General features: G+C 56.4%; 8 protein-coding genes across 8 annotated transcripts; 4 read left to right on the forward strand and 4 right to left on the reverse strand.

Moving 5' to 3' along the window:
• Positions 1-1192: 1192 nt before the first annotated feature.
• On the forward strand, positions 1193-3169 carry CGCS363_v003086 (putative transporter; the record flags this gene model as incomplete). Its single annotated transcript, XM_036634935.1, has 2 exons — positions 1193-1617; positions 1696-3169. 2 exons carry the CDS (start codon positions 1193-1195, stop codon positions 3167-3169), a joined length of 1899 nt encoding a protein of 632 aa, XP_036499423.1.
• Positions 3170-4388: 1219 nt separating this feature from the next.
• On the forward strand, positions 4389-5005 carry CENPVL3 (Centromere protein V-like protein 3; the record flags this gene model as incomplete). Its single annotated transcript, XM_036634936.1, has 3 exons — positions 4389-4551; positions 4677-4831; positions 4886-5005. 3 exons carry the CDS (start codon positions 4389-4391, stop codon positions 5003-5005), a joined length of 438 nt encoding a protein of 145 aa, XP_036499422.1.
• A 142-nt stretch (positions 5006-5147) lies between these two features.
• Positions 5148-6281, reverse strand: dhs-3 (the record flags this gene model as incomplete). Its single annotated transcript, XM_036634937.1, has 2 exons — positions 5148-5759; positions 5817-6281. The coding sequence occupies 2 exons, from the start codon at positions 6279-6281 to the stop codon at positions 5148-5150; spliced, it is 1077 nt and encodes a 358-aa protein (XP_036499421.1).
• An 823-nt stretch (positions 6282-7104) lies between these two features.
• On the reverse strand, positions 7105-8656 carry SOF1 (the record flags this gene model as incomplete). Its single annotated transcript, XM_036634938.1, has 5 exons — positions 7105-7650; positions 7702-8298; positions 8354-8441; positions 8492-8533; positions 8583-8656. 5 exons carry the CDS (start codon positions 8654-8656, stop codon positions 7105-7107), a joined length of 1347 nt encoding a protein of 448 aa, XP_036499420.1.
• A 380-nt stretch (positions 8657-9036) lies between these two features.
• On the forward strand, positions 9037-10436 carry rpn6 (putative 26S proteasome regulatory subunit rpn6; the record flags this gene model as incomplete). Its single annotated transcript, XM_036634939.1, has 3 exons — positions 9037-9218; positions 9281-9363; positions 9430-10436. 3 exons carry the CDS (start codon positions 9037-9039, stop codon positions 10434-10436), a joined length of 1272 nt encoding a protein of 423 aa, XP_036500456.1.
• Positions 10437-10737: 301 nt separating this feature from the next.
• Positions 10738-15621, reverse strand: CGCS363_v003091 (uncharacterized protein; the record flags this gene model as incomplete). The annotated part of the gene is made up of 1 exon (XM_036634940.1): positions 10738-15621. One exon carries the CDS (start codon positions 15619-15621, stop codon positions 10738-10740), a length of 4884 nt encoding a protein of 1627 aa, XP_036500457.1.
• A 972-nt stretch (positions 15622-16593) lies between these two features.
• PMP47A (Peroxisomal membrane protein PMP47A) lies at positions 16594-17717 on the forward strand (the record flags this gene model as incomplete). The annotated part of the gene is made up of 3 exons (XM_036634941.1): positions 16594-16685; positions 16805-17547; positions 17602-17717. The coding sequence occupies 3 exons, from the start codon at positions 16594-16596 to the stop codon at positions 17715-17717; spliced, it is 951 nt and encodes a 316-aa protein (XP_036500458.1).
• A 373-nt stretch (positions 17718-18090) lies between these two features.
• On the reverse strand, positions 18091-20681 carry NAA35 (N-alpha-acetyltransferase 35, NatC auxiliary subunit; the record flags this gene model as incomplete). Its single annotated transcript, XM_036634942.1, has 7 exons — positions 18091-19323; positions 19382-19843; positions 19892-20119; positions 20168-20296; positions 20352-20419; positions 20476-20595; positions 20648-20681. The coding sequence occupies 7 exons, from the start codon at positions 20679-20681 to the stop codon at positions 18091-18093; spliced, it is 2274 nt and encodes a 757-aa protein (XP_036500459.1).
• Between the last annotated feature and the right edge of the window lie 638 nt (positions 20682-21319).

Consider the following 21319-nt stretch of genomic DNA (forward strand, 5'->3'; position numbering starts at 1 on the left):
GATTGCCTTCCCGTTGGGATGATGGAAGTCTAAAACATGGGAACCCAAAGTTTGTCAACGCAACAGCCATCCCAATTGGTAATATTTGATGAACCCGTGGGCAAGTCTTGGGACGTCTGTAACAACACCGCCTCAATGGCCTACGTATATCTAAGCAAAAGTGCGGTAGTAGACCGAATTCCTTTCCCATGCTAGGGTCCTCTTCCCTACCACCACCACCACCACCCTAGGTATTTACGATGTAGCATTTGTACTGGCCATTGCCGGGTGCCGCCTCCGGCCCCGTCCGGGCCCACCCACTCTCCCAAGTGTAGGTCTCTTTCAGCAATTTTTCGTGCCGAGCTGCTTGCCGACTACCTGAAGCTGAGAGTAAGGAAAGAAAAAAGAGGGAACCGGCATGACTTGGGAGCCCAAGTGGGACTCCGTGACCCATTCCTTCCCTCCTCCCCTGGCTTGGTAACCGGGGAGATTTGCACTGCGAGTTCCCAATCAGCTGAGAGGAGAGTCATTCCTCGTTGCCATATTCGATTTTTTCCTTCTCTCCTGCGTCCGACTAACTCCTGGCCCTCGGCCTTTTCGCACTTTTCATTGTATCCATAGCCCATACACCACTTGCAACCTGGTACAACTAGGTGACTTGGCTTACCTATTCTTGTCTACTTACAAACCGGAACCCACCACTCGCTCACTAATAATACCCAACTCCTTTTCATCTGAACTTTTCACGCCCTTCTTGAATCAGATAGAATCGAAAACACGTCCCTCTTTAAGACGAAAAGCCGCACCATCACTCTCTTCTGGATCGCGCATTCATCATCTCCAGTTTATTACCCCTCCTCCAGAGTCCGCGCGCGCTCTCCTCTCGTCGCCACCGATCTAGAACCCCCAAAATCTGACCGGCGCCCACACTACTCTGACAGCTTCAGATCGGATCCCATTACTTTACTCTGACGTAGCTGGTCACCAACACGCGCCGCCTGCATTATAGCTCCGAGCTACCACTCAGCAACAGTACAACACAGCTCTGCATTGCATTGGGGTATCTTTGAAATCAATTGGATTATCCGCGGCTCCTCGGTACCTGCCAGTATTTAGCTACAAGCTCTAGCACAAGCAGTACACACCCCAGCGATCTGCGCTTCTCTCACTCAGCAACACCACAAACTCTCAAAACACCATCGGCTCGTCCAACATGGCAATGGACGAAGTCGACCGCGAGATCGCGGCCGCCGAGCGCGCCGCCTCTCCTGAACGCTACCACGGCCGTGAGAGCCACGAGATCGAGCGCGTTCTCTCCGCATCCTCTTCATCCTCCGCGTCCTCCGTATCCACCGGCCGCCGCCCGTTCTCTCGCACCGGCACCGGCATCAGCCGCGTCTCGACTCAGAATGACCTCGAAAGACACCCCACGGCCCTGAGCCGCATCGCGACGGCCCGCAGCCAGCACTCTAACACCGTCGGCCGCAGCATCAAGAGCAAGCAGTCCAACAGGCCGCTCCCGCAAATGGGCGCCGGCAAGCCGTATCCGCCGCCGTTGCCCGAACAGGAGGAGTACGTTGTGGAATTCGACGGGCCCAACGACCCCCTGCACGCGCAGAACTGGCCGTTGAAGAAGAAGTAAGTCGATGACATCCTGTGCGACCTGCGCGCACGCGCTCCACCTCAGGGCCGTCGCTAACATGTCTTGGCGTGCAGGTTACTTACAGCCGCAATGCTTGGCTTCACCACGATGACAGCCGCATTCTGCAGCAGTATCTTCTCCGCGGCAACTCAGGTTATTGCGATTGAGTATGGCGTGTCGACAACTGTAGGCACGCTTGGTGTCTCCTTCTACGTCTTGGGCTTCGCCTTTGGACCCAGTTTGTGGGCGCCGCTTTCCGAGCTGAAGGGCAGAAGACTGCCACTAGTCCTCGCCATGTTTGGCTTCTCCGTATTCTCCATTGCTACCGCTACTGCCAAGGATCTTCAGACTATTCTCATCACCCGATTCTTCGCCGGATTCTTCGGCGCCTGCCCGTTGGCTGTCGTAGCGGCTGTGTTCTCGGACATGTTCGACAACCGCAGCCGTGGTAGCGCTATTACCGTCTTCTCAATGGCCGTCTTCACTGGTCCGCTGCTGGCTCCTTTCATTGGTGGCTACATTGTCGAGTCTCACCTTGGCTGGCGCTGGACTGAGTACCTCGCGGCTATTATGGGCTTCTTCGCCTTCGGTCTGGATTTGCTCTTCCTCGAGGAGACATACCCGCCTGTGATCCTGGTCAGCAAGGCTTCTGAGCTGCGCCGTCGCACTCGCAACTGGGGCATTCACGCCAAGCAGGAGGAAATCGAGGTCGACTTCAAGGAACTGGTCAACAAGAACTTCTCTCGTCCTATGCGCCTCCTCTTCGGAGAGCCCATCGTCACCGCCTTGTCCGTGTACATGGCCTTCATCTACGGACTCCTGTATCTCTTCCTGACGGCATACCCCTTCGTCTTCCGCGGCATTCACGGCTTCAACGCTGGCCAGTCCGGCTTGACCTTCTTTGGCATGATTACCGGCCAGCTCATTGCTGGCGTTACTGTCCTCCTTCAGCAACCCTGGTATCTCCGCAAGCTCAAGGCCAACAACGGCGTTCCCATTCCCGAATGGCGTCTGCCCAGCGTCATCGCTGGCGGCATCTTCTTCTCAGCCGGTATCTTCTGGTTCGGATGGTCCGGCTACCGTGCAGACATCCACTGGATCGTCCCCACCCTTAGCGGTCTCTTCACCGGCTTCGGCCTCATGTCGATCTTCCTCCAGGCCCTCAACTACCTGGTCGATGCCTATCTCATGTTCGCTGCCTCTGCCATTGCTGGAAACACCTTCCTCCGTTCCCTCTGCGGCGCCGGCTTCCCCCTGTTTGCGAGCTACATGTTCAACGGCATGGGAATCGAGTACGCCTCGACCCTCCTGGGTTGCGTCGCTGTCGTCCTTGCTCCTATCCCAGTGATCTTCTACATCTGGGGACACAAGATCCGCGCCAAGAGCGCGTACGCCCCGACCTTTGCGGCGCCTGCCGACGAGCCCGAGGAGCCCGTCGAGGACCTCACCAACGGACACGTCAGCCACGAGAACGAGAAGCCGCCTTCCGTCAACGGGCCCTCGAGCATCCCGAGGACCAGCGGCAACAAGGCCGAGAACGCCGTCTAAACCGTCCGCCTCCAAAGTATGCGATGGTGTATATATGTACGCCTTTTATATGTGACCTCGATTTCCCAGCGAGGTTTTTCTGGCTTTTGTCTTTTTGCATCAAGATACCACCGGCCAGGAAAGTAGGGAAAGGGAAGGGAGGGGACTCCAAAAAAGTTGTTTCAGCGTCATGTTGATTTGGGAAAGGTTTACGACAGCATCGTTCATCTGATGATACCATCTTGCCTTTGCCTTTTTATTATTACCATTTACCCATATAATAATCCTAGTTACACTTGAATGAGAATAGAGAAATTGAGAATGAGAACAAAAACACCCTCTTTTGCTGTCTTAAAGTGACGGGTTCATGTATACTCCATATTACCATTGTCATCAATATTACCTCCATCGTTAATGTTCCTTCTACTATCGTCTTCTACACCATCGTTCTCTCTACTGCCATCGTCCTTAATTGAAGTTATCAAGTACACAGGAAATGTAGCCGGTCTCATAAGAGAGGCTCAATTAAGAAAAATGAAAGGTTCAGGCTAATCGGCCGATCATCCGTGGAACGCACGCACTGACCAAACTGTCATTTTGATATAGTTTATGGTTCCCCCGAACTGCTAATCAAGTCTGATGGAAGTTAATCTGACAATTTCTTTGTCTTTCGGGAACCCCCGCATTTAGTCGATCCTCCCGCAATCCTGGTGTGCCAGCCGGGAATGACAGGCCGGGACAGCTGTGACACAACAGACTGTCTTTTGAAGCTCACCCGGCCCTACAATTGAATTTTGAAAGACACATGACGAAATAATGACTTGACAGCAAAATCACTGTGGACAGGGCATATGCTAGTAAACGCAGCAGGTAGCAGTTCAGCATGACAAGGGTGGCGGAGGTGACGCCCTTCGAGAGGGGGTCTCGGACTCTGATAAGACGGATAATTGTGGCAGTGAAAACAATCGACGAATCCTTACAATTTCGCCTGTCGCGGTAGTGTTCCCTAAAGCAGGCTTATTGTGCCTGGTTGATTATAAAGCAATTGGTATCTTCAACCGTCTTGCACGCCCTTCCTAGCAATCAAAATTTCAAGTTGTTGTTGCCCCAAAGTCTCAAATTAAGACGAACACCACACACAAACGGCCGCCAAATCAACCACGCCACTTATAACTTTCGGCATTGCAAAAAACACCGCTCGTATTCAATTAAGAATATCGAAGGCTACAACACAGACAGAATGTCCGCCGAAGAAGCGCCCAAGCCGTCCAAGACATACGACGCGAGCTGCCACTGCGGCAACGTCAAGTTCTCGCTGACGCTCTCGCCGCCCCTGGAGGAGGGGTACAAGGTGCTCAACTGCAACTGCTCCATCTGCCGGCGCAGCGGCTACCTGCTCACATGTGAGTCTGGGATTTTCTTTCCTCCTCTCTTTCCTTCTCTTGTGGCTTAAATTCGGTCACGTCTGTCTTGGTTGCACATTATTGCACGACTGTTGTGCATCCGAAATGGCTGACCACCACCGCAGACCCCAGTAAGAAGGACGTCACCTGGCACGATGGCTCACGGGAGAAGTGCACCAACTACCGTTTCAACACCAAGACCAAGGACCAGATGTTTTGCGGGAGCTGCGGCTCGAGTCTGGGCATCGACTTTTTGGATGAAGACTACTATGGAATCAGCGTACGTGCTTCTTTTCTTGGCTATCAACAGGTAAACATGCTAAACCACAGGTAGGCACGCGCTCTTGATGGCATTGACCTCGACACACTCACGTACAAGAAACTGGATGGCTTGAATAGGGTTTCTCCGGCCGCAGATCTGTCTGGCAAAGAGTCCAAGGAGACCAGCACGTAGACAGTTAAGCTTCAATGTGGTTTGAACGTGAATTAGAGTATATATTTCATGTATGTCTTGAGACGTTTCTGTACATGCGGCTTGAGATTACGGAACCCGCCCGACGCCGGCGCCGCAAGGTCCTCTGGTATTTGCAACATCCTTAAATCAATCTTCCATTCTTCTCACTCATGCCCCTCTCCTGCCTTCCGATGAAAGTCTTCATCGAGGTATCTACACCGGCGACCCTCCTCGCAACCTGCTGAACAGACGCGGGGAGCACATTGTACCAGTGAATCCACCTGGCGTAGAGCGGCATCGCCACGTGCGCACTGCGGCCCGCGTCGATGGCCGCAACGACCTCTTTGCACACGTCCACGGGCTCGACAACGGGAGCGACGAAAGCGTGGGGGGTCTGAACACCGTAGAAGAGCGGGGTCGAGAGCTGGCCGGGCTCAACGAGGATGGTGCGGATCTCGGGGTGGGAGGCGGCAAGCTCGGCGGTCAGGGACTTGTGGAGGGCGGTAACACCAGCTTTGGCCGCGGCGTAGTCTGTGAGGGAGGCAGCACCGAGGTGTCCGAGGACCGAGGACATTGTGACGATTGTGCCGCCCTGGCCGCCGCGAATGATCTGCGGGAGGAAGGTCTTGAGCGTAATGAAGTGGGAGGTCAAGTTCGTGGTGATGGAGCGCTCAATGTCGGAGATCTCGAGCTCGAGGAGGGGCTTGCCCTTGACGATTGCTGCGTTGTTGATCAGAACGGTTGGTGTGCCGAGCTAGATGGACTGTCAGTGATTTGTGATATCGTATGGGGAGCACGTTGGGAAGCTTACCTCGCGTTCGATCTCTCCCGCTACCCTCGCGACCTCGTTCTTGTCAGTGACATCGCACTTGTAGAACGTCACGCCCCGCGCCTCGCCGTTCTCCATCTCGTTGACATCGAGCACAGCGACGGTGGCGCCGCGCATGCCGTAGACCTCGGCAATCAGCAGACCCAGACCACTGGCGCCGCCGGTGATGACAATGACTTCTTCGGAGAGGTCGACCTCGCGGGGGAGGCCGTAAGCGACGCGCTGGTTAATGATGCCCGCCATCCAACAGAGGGTAATGAAGGTCGCCCAAGCGATGGAGGCGATCATTTGCGGGGCATCGTAGGGAAGAGCTTGCGCGCGGAAGCACAGAGGGATAATCCAGGAGACGAAGGGGTGGAAGAAGGTGATCTTGAAGACCTTCACGATGAGGTCGATTGAGAGGGGCGCGAACCACGACTCTTGTTGGGGTGGGCGTGGGTATTCCATTGTGGTGGTGTTGGTGGTGTTCTCTCTCGAGGTAGCAGTGACGACTGTGCGTGTTCTCGCGACGTATTAGACCAACAGCTCTCTCCCGCGTCCTGCACAGAATAAAAGAAGGATTAAGGTAGGAAGGATGCGGATGTAAAGGAAGAATCGTACAGGTGTCGTCCAGCGTTGGGAGGAAAGGGAAGAAAGAAAAAATCGGGAAAAGATGAGACGAAAAGTCGGCTGCAGTCTGGCCACAAGGAATGGGAAAGCTCGAGGCGCTCTCTCTGCAGCGGGGAGCTGGAATTCGTCACATGTGGATGGACCTCTGGGAGCGTTGAAACGGAGGCCAAGCGCTAGGGGGCCCCTGACAGGTCAGCTCCTGTCTGTGTGCTGCTGCAAGCGTGTGTGCCCCTGGAACCCCTGGGTGGTTTGGGGCCGGCTGCTACCACCAAAACACCCCGTTTCGCCCCTTGCAGCCGCCCATGATCATCTCTCCGCCACGGCTTGCGCTGCCGGGTGGGCCGCTGTCTTTTAAGCTTCTCTCCGAGCCGGCGGACTTGTCGGCCGCCGAGTGAAAGCCCGTCCGGGATTTAGATTAATGTCAGTTGCGGCGTTGGTACGTGAGAATGGACAATGGGGAAATCAACCCGAATGATGCGTAATATCTCGCGGAAAATTTGTTGGTATATTCTTGACCAATTCTTGACCATGGACGACTTGACCTGTGGTATTGGTTCTAAATGCACTTTTCACACAGTGGCCCCCTTGTCCCATACATACAATAGACATGCCGCCCAAACGCCGAACAATGCAATAAGCAGCACCTTTCTCAGATTTTCCATTACTTCTCGCGCGCCAGGATAGGCTTCTCTCTCTCGCTCCGTCTCTTCTCGAACTGTTTCTTGGTGTGCCTGCGCTCGTTCTCCTCGCGTCTCTTGATCGACTTGAGCTCGACATTCTTGATCTCGCCAGCCTTCTTGATGACCTTCGGCAGGTGGCGGTGTCTCTTGATGCGTCTGATCTCAGGCATGTGGCTGTATCGATTGACGAGAGCCTCGTTGTACTCGAGGGCTTGTCTCTGCTTCGCGGAGCGGATGCCGGATCGATCGTTGGCGTTGGACCTCCAGATGCGCACGTTTCCGTCGTCGGAGCCGGAAAGGATGTACTTGGAGTCGGGTGTGAACATGGTGCTGAAGACCCTCTGCATGCGCTTGGTGTGGTAGATGTCGCGTGAGTGACCTTGGTCGCGGTTCCAGATGCGGACTGTCCTGTCGTAGGATCCGGAGACCAACTCCTCACCCGTCGGACTGAACTCGACACTCATGACAGCCGCGACGTGGCCCTTGTAAACGTTCAGTGCCCTGTCGAACTTGCGCATGTCAAACATCTGTACAGGTCAGCATCATTCCACAAGCATTCTTGATAGTTCCACACATACATAACAGTTGTGGTCTTCGCTGCCAACGACCAGGTTGAAAGCCTCCATCGGGTTCCATGACAGAGAGTTGCAAGCAAAAGTCATGGTCGTCTTGGTCAGGGGCATCGCAGTGCGGACATCCCAGAGCACGATGCTTCTGTCGGCGGCCGTGCTTCCCAGAATCGACTGCTCCACCTGGTTGAAAGCAACGGAGGTGATCGTGTCGGTCGCGTTGGGCCAGCGCAGAATCTCGGGCGCTGCACTGTGTCGCTCGAGGTCGTAAATGGCGATCTCGCTAGACGCGGATGAAGCCGCAAAGGCGTTCCGTGTTCTGTGGTGGGACAGACTTTGGAAACCGCTATTGCCCAGCCAAGAAGAAATCGGCGCGGAATCGCTCGGCGTGTTGTAGGGGTCCCAAAGCTTTATCGTCTTGTCGGCGGCCGCACTGAGTAGCTTTCCGTCCTTCGTCCAGCACAGACTTCGTACAATATTGGTGTGCGCGCTCTTCACCGTCCAAATCTCGTCTCGGCTAGTAAGGTCGAAGGTCTTGATCGCACCATCACCACTTGCCGATGCAAAGTTTTTCAGGGAGTTCGGGTCCTTCGCCATCGAGTAGACCTGTAGTAGCTGTCAGAATGGCAGTCGCACGTAGCTGATTTCACTTCGAACTTACACCGTCAACAAAACCGCTGCCCATCTGTCCAATGAAGGGCGCAGCGTGCATGCGCTCCAGCTTGACAGCATTGAGGGCTTTTGTGTACCTGGTCGCGCTGTTAGCTAGTGAAATCGAGAAGTGGCAAGGTCGTCGTACTCTCGGGCGCGTTCCATGGGATGCTGAGCGGGATCGAGGTTTCTTGAGAAGAGTTAGCGATGCTTTGCAGGTAAACCATGAGCTCATATACCTAGGCAGCTTTTGCGCGCTTGCGCCGGGAGGCTGGTATGCCTCCACGCTCCGAGAAAGGGCCTTGATCTTCATTTTGGCGGATGCAGTGCAGTGTGTTGCTTCACCAGAGGCGTGTCAATCAATGGCTGCGAAGCCATCCAGAACTTCTCCCAAAAATTTAAGTGGGGGTGGGGATCTCTCGGAGAATTTTGGCCAACCATAGCTCTTTGCGGATCAAATACGGCCCGGTCGTGCCTGCCCTCTGCTCCCGCCCGGGCTTGCGTCGCGGTCATGGCAACCTGGACCTGCTGGAGGCGGCTGGAGCTCTTGACAAAGCATCAAGAAGCTACATCACGAATCCGGCGATTGAACCATAACCACCACCTCCTCCCCACGACGACAATTCCACGAAACCGCACACAAGCAAACGAACCGAGACGAATTGTTGAACAACCGGAGGTCAAATATCCAGAATGGCTCAGGGCGAATCGGCGAGGGTGCAAGAGGCACAGAAGGCGGCCAAGTCAGATCCCCGAAAGGCAGAGCAGCTCTACAAGGACATCATCTCCAAGCCCCCTTCCGCAACCTCCGATGCTGCAGTGAAGGAGTACGAGACGGCGTTGATTAGCTTGGGAGAGCTGTACCGGGATGAGAAGTGAGCCCCTCACCACCTGGCGATGACATCGTCGGACCCATGTGTGCTAATTGCCATTGTAGGAACACGCAGGAGCTTGTCGACCTTGTCACAAAAAGCCGAACAGTGCTTTCGTCATTCGCCAAGGCGAAGACAGCAAAGCTTGGTATGGACTGATCGCAAACCTGTGAAATTAGGCGATTCCGCAGATAGCTAACTGCTACCCCTCCAGTCCGCTCGCTCCTCGACCTCTTCGAGAACATTGAGGGCAGCACCGATATTCAGATTGCCGTTACGAAGTCATGTATAGAATGGGCCACCTCCGAGCGCCGCAGCTTCCTGCGCCAGAATCTCGAGACCCGCCTGGTCACCCTCCTCATGCAGAAGCAGGCCTACTACGACGCCCTCACACTCATCAACGGCCTCCTCCGCGAGCTCAAGCGCCTAGACGACAAGCTTGTCCTGGTTGAGGTACAGCTCCTCGAGTCGCGCGTCTACCATGCTCTCGGCAACATCCCCAAGGCCCGTGCCGCCCTCACTAGTGCCCGTACGAGCGCCGCCTCCGTCTACACCCCTCCCCTTCTCCAGGCCCACCTCGACATGCAGAGCGGTATGCTCCACGCCGAAGACAAGGACTTCAACACAGCCTTCTCCTACTTCATCGAGGCCCTCGATGGCTACCACAGCCAAGACGAGCACACAAAGGCTACCGCCGCCCTGCAGTACATGCTGCTCTGCAAGATCATGCTCAACCTCGTCGACGACGTCAACAACCTGATGACCTCCAAGCAGGCCCAGAAGTACGCTAGCAAGAACCTCGAGGCTATGAAGGCTATTGCCAGAGCGCACTCAAACCGTTCTCTCGAGGAGTACGAGCAGGCTCTGCAGTCCTACCGCGAGCAGCTTGGCAGCGACGCTTTCATCCGCAACCACCTGCGCCGGCTGTACGACGCAATGCTGGAGCAAAACCTTATCAAGGTGATTGAGCCATTCTCTCGCGTTGAGATCAACCACATCGCCAAGATGGTCGGTCTCGACACGCAACAGGTCGAGCGCAAGCTCTCCCAGATGATTCTCGACAAGGTCATCATTGGTGTCCTGGACCAGGGTGCGGGATGCCTCATCATTTACGACGAGACGGAGCGCGACAGCGCATACGACCACGCCCTTGCTACGATTGAGAAGCTGAGCAGCGTGGTGGACGTCCTTTACACCAACCAGGCCTCGATGCTCGAGTAAGACATGGCAGGCGTCAAGGGGGGTCAAGGGGTAAAGGAAGCGAATGGATTTGGAACTGTACTATTACCATAGACACACAATGCCGGCGGTGCATGAGACAGAAATTCATTCTGATGAAGTGGTATCTTACAAACTGCGGGTATCTCCCCAGTGTCCAAACAATGTGATATCTGTCCCCCCGAAACGCCATCGAAACCACAGTACAATAATTCAACGTGAAACTTTCATGATAGGCCCCTGATCTTTTGTTCATCAATCAACCACAACGCCCAAAGAACGGGAAACGCCAATATGCATGCCTTTAAACAAACTTCACCGAGGGTGCTTTAGGTGCGCGCTGCTCCCTACGGAGCCGCTCCCCTACAATCAACGAAAAGGCCCTTTTGGCCAGCACCTCCTCATCCCACCCGCCAACCTCGGCCTTGAAGGCGTCAACAACGTCAAGGTGCCACTGCTCCATAAGCAGACTGGACCCGTGCGAGTTGACCGACTTGCCCAGCAACCAGCCCGATTTCGACTGGAAGCCGGCTGGCCATCGGAAGTTGAAGGGGCCCCGCCTGCGCAGGTGGATGAGCTCGTCCATCAGAAGCCAGTGGTCGCGGGACCACATCGTCTGGGAGAGACGCTTCTCGACGGGCTTGAGCGGGTTGCTGAGGTCTGCTTGGGGCACGTCGGTCATGGACACGTCCATCTCCTCGTTTTCTTCCGACACGTCGTTCTCCTTGTCCTCCTCGATAATCGTGATGCTGCGCTGCGGTGCGAAAGCGACCGCGGCGGGGCCGGCGGCGCTGCCGTTGGAGCTGGCGGACATGCGCCGCTCGGCGCGAGCTTGTGCCTGCGCGAGCGGGGAGAGCACGCTGCTCGTGAACTCGACGACCCTTCCCGGCGTGCGCGGCTTCAACGGGGAGCGCAGGCAGGACTTTGGGGGCGACATGTTCCTGTCGGGCAGGGGGCGGAGGCTGCTGCGGCGCGGGGACTCGGGACTGTCTTCTGCAATGGCCGAGGCACTATCCTCCTGCCACTTTTTGATGTCCGCGCGGGTGAGCTGCATGCGTACCGGGGTCAGGGAGGGAACCGGGGCGGCGGCCTTGGCGAAGAGGTTGTTTGTCTTCTGGCCTGACCGAGGGGTGAAGTTCTGCTTCTGAGCGACCGGAAGGAAGGAGATCTCGGACGACATTGCGGGCTGAGAGTCGGGAATCTCTGACTGATGGCGCATGTTGGGCCGGCTCCGGCTGGAGGCGAAGAGCTCCCGGCGGGTATTTTGAACGTCAGGGTTTATGGCAGCACTGGCGGTCTTGACGGCACTTGACTTTGCAGGAGAGAAGAGGTCTGATCGCCCACTCTGGGATGGGTTGAATGCCTTTTGCGGGACGGAGGGGAACATCGAGTTCGTCTCTAGTCCCCCAGGGAAGCGCTCGGCAGGCTGTGAGAGGTCCCTCTGGGCCAAGGCGTTCTGTCGCTTTTTCGCGTCCAGGATGTCCCGAACGCCCTCGGTGCCGGGCAAGAGGGCCGGAGATGAGAAGAAGGCAGACAGGTCCTTCTTAGCGGACGAGTGCTGAGCCATATTGAGGGCCTTGTGCGGGATTTGCTTCTGGCGACTGCGCTGCTGAGAGAGCATTGAAAAGTCCTCTATCTCGGCGTCATCAGCCATTAGGTCGTGGGCACGAGATGCAGCTGGGGTGAACACAGGTGGCTTCTTTGGTGATTCGGGGCCTCTCTTCCACGGGCTTGGGGCAGCGCGGCGGGCAGGGATCGATTGGACGGATTGCTTGCCAAAGTCGCGCTGGCGGCTTGACTGCGAAGCCGGTCGTGAAGCCTCAACTGCCCAGATGTCATCGTCCTCCTCTTCTTCCGCATAATCCTCCTCAGGCTCTTCCTCTTCCTCTGGCTCCTGCTCTTCAACCTCGGTTTCGTCACCGGCATCGTAGTCCTGACGCTCAAAGCCAGGCTGAGACTCGAAGCTGCGCTGGGCCTCAAGGTTTGGCCGAGCCTCAAAGCTGCGCTGTTGGCTGCCAAACGAGTTGCCGATTGCGTCCATGCTAGAATTGACAGATCGCGACGGGGCAAACGGCTGCTCGCGAGGAGCAGGCTCTTCCTGCATCCAACTCATCTCATCGGCCTCGTCGGCCGGCGCAGCACGGAGAGATCCCGACATTGACCTGGGACGTGCTGTCGCTCTGCTCGGCGACGAGGACCGTACACTCTTTGCCAGGGCCTCCATGAAGCTCGGCTGGCCGATATGACTATCTTCGGCGCCAAAAGGATCCTCGTACGGGGGTTGGCTTTGGTTTACTGATTGCGGGACTGATGGTTGCGCCAAGAGCCTGGTGGGAGACTGGAAGAACTGAGCGCCTGCCTGAATCAAGTTCGAAAGTGGCTGGGTCCAGCTGTTTCTTGGCTTGGAGGCGGATTGAGGCTGAAGCTGACTGCTGCTAGTAGTCGGTCTGAACGGACTGCCGAGCGAGTTCTGGCGAGGAGGAGATGAGGCATCTGATGTGACGCTCTGTAGGGCTCGGCCGGCCCGGACTATCGGCGACAGGGTTGGGCGGAAGCCGGCCTCGGGCGATGGCGCACGAGGTGCTAAGAGGTTGCCAGTAGGCGCCGGAATGGGCGATGAGGCTGGGCCTACTGGTGTAATGTATTCGTTCGCCGTACGAGGCAAGTTTGTCGTCAGGTCTCCAACGGGAAGCGAAGAGCTTCGAACTGAGTTCCTCCTTACAGCGTTCTTCTCAGGAGGCGCCACGGGTTCGTCGGCCTCTTCGGCTGCAGGAGAAGAACTACGCTCTGGATAATGAGATTGGTCAACCACTGGGGGAGAACTTCCCTCGGGTAGATGGGTTTGTTCAGCCACTGGAGAAGAGCTTCGCTGATCGGGGAGGAAAGTTTGCTCAGCTATAGGGGAGCTTCGCTGATCAGGCAGGAAAGTCTCCTCAGCCATAGGAGAAGAGCTTCTCTGTTCAGGTAGGTAAGAATGCGAAACGAGGGGAGAGCTCTCAGCAGGCAGATGATGTTGCCCTGCTGCAGAAGAAGAGCTTCTGCTTCTGCTTCTGCCCTCACTCCTAACCTTGCTCGTATCTCCCGGCAATTGAGACTGCTCGGCCAAAGGAGACGTTTGAGGCGCATCGATGGTTTTGCCATCGGAGTCAGGGACAGGAACTTCATTAGAAGATAGAGTGTCGTCCGGCGTGAGCATTCTGCTCGAGTCTGAGCGAGTGAATACATTCGCATTCGAACGGTCGGCACTTTTTGTCGGAGAAGGTTTTGGGGGCTCTTCCTCTGCCAATTCAACTTCCTCCATATCCCTGTCCTCTTGCGCCTCAACTTCGGCCTCTTCTTCCTCGTTGACCTCAGTCTCATCCACTCGTTGCAGCGTCCTGCCAGGGGTAGCAGCCTCCAGATACTCTTCGGGGATCTCGGAGAAGTCATCCTCATACGCGGCAGAGTCCTCCTCGTTGGCCATCGAGCTTCGTCTCACACCCGAACTTCGTCTTGAGGTCGAGCTTCGCCTAGAGGTCTTCTTGGCAGGTGTCGCAGCGGCTAGAATTTTGGAGGGAATGCTGGAAAAGGAGTCATCCATTTGGCGTGCCTTGGACTCGAGGAGCTTCCTACCCAGCGGGATAGACTTGCGGCGAGGGCTGCTCCGGATCCAGGCAGGCGACTGATTGCCCTTGCTGGGCGTGCCATCGCTTCCTGCAGCTGACGAAGGTGCGCGAAGCCTTGGAGTCGGCAGGGATGGGAGATCGACGGGTGAGTGGGTGACAGCGCTCATATCCACGATGGACTCAACGTTGACTTCGCCAGTCACATCGGGGATCGTCTCATTATTGATGTCGACAGAGTTGTCGACCAAGGAGTCCATGAGAGCTTCTATCCTAGTCGATGGCGAGGTGTGAAGCGTCACGTCATGTTCAACCTCCATTCTAGACTCTTCCGCCCGCTGGGTGGGAATGCCCACAACCTCATCCTCCTCGTCTTCGTCGTCCGGGCGCAAAGCGCCACTCTGCCTTAGCGATTCCAGAGTCTGGTTAATAATCATATTTGTCTCGTCGCCAAAGTCTTCTGGGCCGGACGCTTGCACGCCCATACTACTCTTAAGTGACGGGATCGAGTTTGCAAAGATCATGCTGAAGTCTTCGCCCTGGGCAACAGTGTCCATATCTCGGTCGCGAGAGCCACTGCTGGGATGAGCATCGTCGCCGACGAGAGAAGAAATATCGCTCGCCGGTCCTGGGCCAAAGTCGTAGTTATCGTAAGCGGGTTCGTTGCCATCGTCGGAATCAAACGGTGTCGGGCTCTTTTGGGGATGAGAGGGGGACGAGATGCGCCGTTGGCTCGTGTCTCCATGATTCCTCGGCCGCGGTGTTGTCTCATCATCCATCGTTGCCATCCAGATATCCCCATCAGACTCTGGTACGTTCTCCGTCGGTTGCTCCCGCGCCGGGGTGGAGTCCACATCCATCTGTTGCATACCCGCCGCAAGAACATCGTCCGATGGCGGGACAACCTGGTCGAAGTCTTCAATCGTATGAATAGTTTCGTCGGGGTTGAAGTCGACCTTTCTTGGCCTGCCGCGGCGCCGCGTTGTCGAAGGCGCAGGATCCGTGGAACCTTGGCGACTAGAACCGCGTGGGCGGCGCATTATAGATTTCGGCGTGCCTTGAGGAATGGTCATGTCTGAATTCAGATCATCCGAGTCTCCAATCTTGGGTTTGCGCGCCGGTCTGGGCGTCCCTCTTGGTGTTCCCTTCCTCTTTCTCGTTGTGGTGCCGGTACCTGCGCCGCTGGGTCCCGGCGTCGCATTCTTTGGTGGACGACCCCTCCGCGCCGGGGTCTTGATCGCCGTGGCTCTCTTATCGCCGCCGAGCGGAATAGTTGTTGTAGTCGTGCCTCTCCTGAGGCTGGGTGTTTGCGCGTTGAACAGTCTGCGCCCGACATTCTCGTACTCGTCCTCGGCTTCAACGGTAACTAGCAGGCGTTGCGGCTTGCGATTGTCTCCGACCTCGAGCTCGAACATCTGCTTTCTAGGCGACGTCCCGGGGCCTCCGACGGAGAACAATCGCTGGGACCGCTGGCTTCGGGTCACGCGATTTGTCGACGGGTAGAGAGCGGACGAGAGGTTGTCGTTGAGGGGATCGGGCGACGAGAGGTCCTCTTCGCTGGGTGCTCGTGTTATTGGAGTCGCCATGTTGGCTGGCGCAATTGGGGCGGCAAGACACGCGCGCCGTTGGGTATGAATATCGCGTAGACTTTATGCAAAGAAGCGAAAAAGAAACAAAACGAAGACGCCAAAAAGAAGAAAACGCGCAGGGCTCTTTGGCCTTCCTGTAGGTTAGTCGCACAAACGTTGAAAGCTATTCATGGGAAAGGTGTGTTGCGCGCGAAGTGGTGTGTGGTGGCCGCGGTGCCGGCAGGGTGGTGCTGCGCTGGCGCTCAAAGAGGGTCCCAACAGGGCCCTGGACCAGTTGTCAATGTCAGCCCGAAAGCTGTTTTGTTTACTTTCTTCCGAGTGTGGACTAGCGCAAGCCACCCCTCGGTCGCCTTGGCGGGGACGAGAGACAATTGACAGCGACTTGACTTTTTCCCGCGGGCACGGTCCACGCCCATTAAAGACAAGGGGAACAATATTTCCCCGCTGTCCCGATCTCTCCCGCCTCGGCGCTCGACCCGACCTTGACGGCTCACGGGGCCGGGGCCGCCTCGAAAACCAGGCTCTCCACGTGAGAGATCCCGAATCCCCGAAAATTCGGAGTTAAACCCTGCTGGGCAAAGATTATGGGAGATTGGCGCCCCATTCTTCACATGCGACCTGTGACCGTCAGTACCCTTTTCCAGCCCCCTGCCTGTGATAGCATGAATGACATAACTGGGGTTAAGGTTCTTAGCGGCAGCCCTTCCAGTGTGGCCTCCCCCCCCTTCGGCATTGCTAACGTGGTTGACCTCGGCTCCAACCAAGGGATTGGTACTGTTTGAGATGGCAGAAGGCCAGACTCGACTTCTTCAGACTCCCATTCAAATACGGCGCATCCGTCAGCATCCACATCCCGCATTCAGGTTGATGCATCATCGCACCGCTGCCCTCTCGTCCCAAGTTTCGTACAATCAACCTAAGCCTCCTCCCAGCGACAGACACTCTACATACACCATATAATCCACAGCCATGTCGCAGTCTAAGCCAGCAATCCCGCAGAACGACAATGTCGCCCACGCCCTCGCTGGCGCAGGCGGGGGTCTGCTCTCCATGGCCTTGACGTAAGAAGAACCAGGGGACTTTTTCTGGAACCCCCCGTGCCTCCATCATCTCCAGATTTTTACCCCAGATTCCATTCGCGTGGCGCAAACCGTAGTTCTAATCACACCCATCATCGCAGCTACCCTCTCATCACCCTCTCCACCCGCGCCCAGGTCGAATCGAAGCGCGCCGACTCCGCCTTCCTCACGGCCGTCCAGAAGATCGTCGCCAGGGAGGGCGTGTCCGGGCTCTATTCCGGCCTCGAGTCCGCGCTGTTCGGCATCAGCGTCACCAACTTCGTCTACTACTACTGGTACGAATGGACCCGCGCCTTCTTCGAGAAGGCCGCCGAGAAGGCCGGCCGCGCCAACAGGAAGCTCACCACCGTCGAGTCCATGATCGCGGGCGCCATCGCCGGCTCTGCGACCGTCATCCTCACGAACCCCATCTGGGTCGTCAACACCCGCATGACCACCCGCAGCCAGGCCAGCAGCAAGAAGGAGGGCGACGAGGAGGCGCAGGCCGCGAAGCCCACGAAGGCGCCCTCGACCATCGGTACGCTGCTGGCGCTGCTGAAGAACGAAGGCCCCCAGGCCCTGTTCTCGGGTGTCATTCCCGCGCTGGTGCTCGTCATCAACCCCATTCTGCAGTACACCCTGTTCGAGCAGATGAAGAACACCGTTGAGAAGAAGAGGAGGGTCACCCCGACCATCGCCTTCTTCCTCGGCGCCTTGGGCAAGCTGTTTGCCACGTCGGTCACCTACCCGTACATCACGGTCAAGAGCCAGATGCACGTCGCCGGCAACGGCGAGAAGAAGGAGGGCATGTCCCAGGCCATCAGCCGGGTCATCAAGGAGGAGGGCTACGCCGGCCTCTACAAGGGTAAATATCACATGTCAAAGACGGAGATGCATGCAGCGCTAACAAGAAGTCCAGGTATCGGCCCCAAGGTCACTCAGAGCGTGCTGACCGCCGCCTTCCTCTTCGCCTTCAAGGACGTCCTTTACGAGCAGACTGTCAAGCTCAGGCTGCTGTCCAAGAAGCGCGCGTAAAGGCTTCATAAATCAATGACCACCTCGAAACTTGGAAACTGCGCAAGTCAACACAGTTGGGACAAGAGGTTGAGATTTAAACGCATATATAGACCAAGCCAGCTAGACGCTCCATTGCATCGCATGGTAGCTCAGCATATACGTTCGTAACACGCGACTTGTATCAAATTTTTGTACGGAAATCACGGAAATACCCTCAAACACGGGTATTGGTTGGAAATCGGGCGAACATGGTTGCCAAAGGTAGCATCACATGATTCTTTGGGAAATTGGGAAGAAATCTAGGAGTATCACATCATTTTTTAGAAGTAGGATTCAATTATCCGTTGCAAGTCTATCTTATGCTACACCTCGGTTCGTTGCTCTCAGAGCCTCACCGAACGGGTATGATTCTCGGGACGATCCACCACTCGTGATACGACTTGTCTGGAGTCGGCACCTCGGCCTTGAGCTTGAGGTCCCCGCCTTCGCCCGACTTGTCTAGCGCCTTTCTGATAACCGACACCGCCAGCCCCGCGGCGATGCACGACTTGAGCCCATTCTTCGTGGTCGGCACCCAGCGATCATGTGATCCGACGGAGAAGGACTCCGTCTCGGGGAACTTGCTCATGACTTCGAAGCCCTTCTTCGCGCCGGCGATGGCCCTGTCGGTTAGCGCCAGGAGGTCGCCGATAGACGCGTCAGACTGCTGCGTGCCAATGGTGAACTCTTCAAACGTGGGCAGCGACGGCAGCCCGATGACTGCGAAGGGCTTCATCCGCAACTCGTAACGCAGCTCGTCGGTGCTGTAGGGTCGCGGCGGCGGCTTGATCAGGCCGAGGCGGTGCAGGGCGGTGTACAGACAGGACAGCGCGTCGGAGAGGCCCTCGGTCACGGCGGCGTCGAGGAGCGTCAAGCGGAGGAACGCGAGCGACTTTGTGTACTGCGCCTCGGCCGTTGGGGAGAGCCGCTGCCTGTTGGCCTGGGCCTGGCTGAGGCTCCTCACGACGAAGGACTTTATGCGCTCGACGTGCTGCAGGCGGTTCTTGGCGAGGAAGTTGAGGTACCAATACATGCCGGCGAGCTCGTCCGGCTGGTAGACCTCGAGCTCGAAGCCGAGCTGGACGATCCACTCCATCTGCTTGACCTTATAGAGGTACGCCCAGGAGGAGAGCGGGAGGGAGAAGGTCTCGACGGGGCCCGAGGCGGACTGGTACACGACGGGCTGCTCGTCGCTCTGGTGCTGGATGATCTGGTCAATGTCCTCGGCGTCAAATTGCAGGTTCTCCCAGTCGCGGACGATGTGGCAGAGGGTGCGGCGGACGCGGCAGCGGTTCTGGCAGAAGGTGCGGAGGATGTCGAGGTAGGGCTGCGCGGCGCGCATGCGGAAGGACTCCATCTGGGCGGCGATGGTGAAGCGCGGGTCGTGGGTTGCTTCGATCTCGTCGTTTGCGCGGTCGAGGAGGGGGGAGGCGGGGAGTGAGACGATGGAAAAGTCGTCGTCGAGGAGTTGGCGGATCGACTTGTGGCCGAGGACCTCCATATCCTTGAAGAGAAATGATTGGAGAAGGGTGCGGACAAAGATTAGGGGTTGGGGCTTCTTTGCTTGGAAGGTTGAGACGTAAGTCTGAGAGGGTTTGTCAGTGGTAGACTCGTGGTGAAAAGGGGTCCGGGGGAGGGGCTACCTGGAGGCAGATGGAATCGGTGTAGTTTAGCACGCCCACGACCTCTATCCCGTCGCTGATCATTCTCGTGAGATTTGCAAAGGCGTCCTCGAAGCTGGTTTGCACTATAGGCCGAGGGGGCATGGTACTAGCAAGCTTACGCTGCAACTTCGCACTGAAGGCCTCGGGGACGGGCTTTCCAAGGCCGTGGCTGTCCTTGATGCCTGGGAGCATGCCGAAGGCCTCCTGCCACGGACTCCTGATCCGATTGGGGTCGGTCCGGTATTGCGTGTGGTCAATGGCGGCGAGAAACGTATATCTGAGGAGTAACCTGGCGTTCAGAGCGTCTACGAGCTCTTTCGGTACCGAGTCCGCAGAGTGACGCAGGATGAAGCTAGCATCCTTGATGATATCTCGGACTGATTCAACGCTGAAGTCGTCGAGCAGGACTCTGTTGTAGGTATTTGTAACAAAGTCTTCCTCCTAAGGGCACGTTCAGCCAAGTTCACCGAGAAAGGGCAAGAGTTTTACCTCATAGTAGTGCTCGCTCTTTATCCTCTCGTTGACATTGCCGCATGTTTTGAGCAACCCTAGGATGTACGCCCGGAGGACAGCGTGCATCGGTGCTGGTGGTTTGCCGTTGGCGTCCCGGATGAAATGGGCGTCATCGAGAGTAGTCGGGTTAGGCATCAAAATTGACTCAACGTATATACTTGTGAATAGAGTCTGGGATAGGGGGTATCCGACATGCCAGGCCATCTATCTGAGCGTTAGCTAGGTGCTATGTTGACGGAGGCAGGCACCTACCTCGTGGCAGAGCAGTTGGTCGATAATGCCAAGGACCTCTTCGGGGAGGAGAGGCCGTGATACGTCGTAGTCTACGTCAAGAGACTCCTCCGCCTCAAGGCAACCGCTGTCCATCTTCGGATCCATGATCTGGTCAGACGGTGAGCGTGAAGTTCGTGGTCATCTCAATAGCATTTCCGCGTACCTCCAGAGCCCCAACGGACTCAAACAGGGTGAAGAAGCCATCTTTGACGAGCTCGCCAGGCTCAAGCTCTTGATTACAATCAGTACTGACGTTTGCCTTGACAAAGTTCACGGGTGAAGCTCACTCTCGGCAGCTGCGGCGAATTTTGATGTGATATCAAAGGCAACGATGCCGTCACTTGAGATGTTGGGCGGCGGGGGTGGCGGGGGTTCGCGCCCTTGCTCCAGCGAGAGCCTTGAAATGTCTAGGCTGAGTTTAGCAACGTGCAAATTGACCGTTTAAAATGAGGAAACCACCTTCGGACACTCCAAAGCCGGAAGAAATGGCCATCTCAGCAGATGCGCCTCATATGAGGCTCTGTTGAGTGACGCTTGGTAGGGAGTGCGGTTTTAGTGAGGTCACAGTGACTTTGCAGCCGGGCATGGATAGGCCGAATAAAAATGGTATGGAGGGGCGCGCCACAATAACTCTGCCAGCAAGGTCCGCAGGGACGGGATTGCAGTAAGCCTGTGGAAATAAATGAGGCAGTCACTTGTTTGCAATCCGGCGGGCAGGCCAAAGGCGCTTGGTGTTGTTGTGCGAAGTACCTGCGACGGGAACATGGAGCGATCACAACCGAGTTTGTCCGGCGGCGGGCAAATTTGGGTCTGTGGAGGGAGCACGCCCAACATTCTGACCGATGTCGAGTGGCTCGTCACTGTGCCCGACATCGCAACTTTCAGAGGCACCAATCCCACCAGTAAAAAAACGTGAGTACTCAAAAAACTTTGGCAAGATGAGGCATCGGATTGATAGATTTTATGCCACTTTTTTGATATGATACAGCAGCTCACTGCCTAGGAGCCGGCGGGTGCCCGGAGGGGGCGCTTTGCATTTCAACCCTTCCATCTGTCCACCCCCATCTATCCCGTTCGACGCACGTCATGCTCCGTCGCTCATACAATCTCATCTATTTCCCTTTCTTTCGG

This window comes from Colletotrichum siamense, assembly GCF_013390195.1.
Source record: "Colletotrichum siamense strain Cg363 chromosome Unknown KSG_Cg363_contig02, whole genome shotgun sequence".
In the NCBI taxonomy this organism is placed as follows: Eukaryota; Fungi; Ascomycota; class Sordariomycetes; order Glomerellales; family Glomerellaceae; genus Colletotrichum; species Colletotrichum siamense.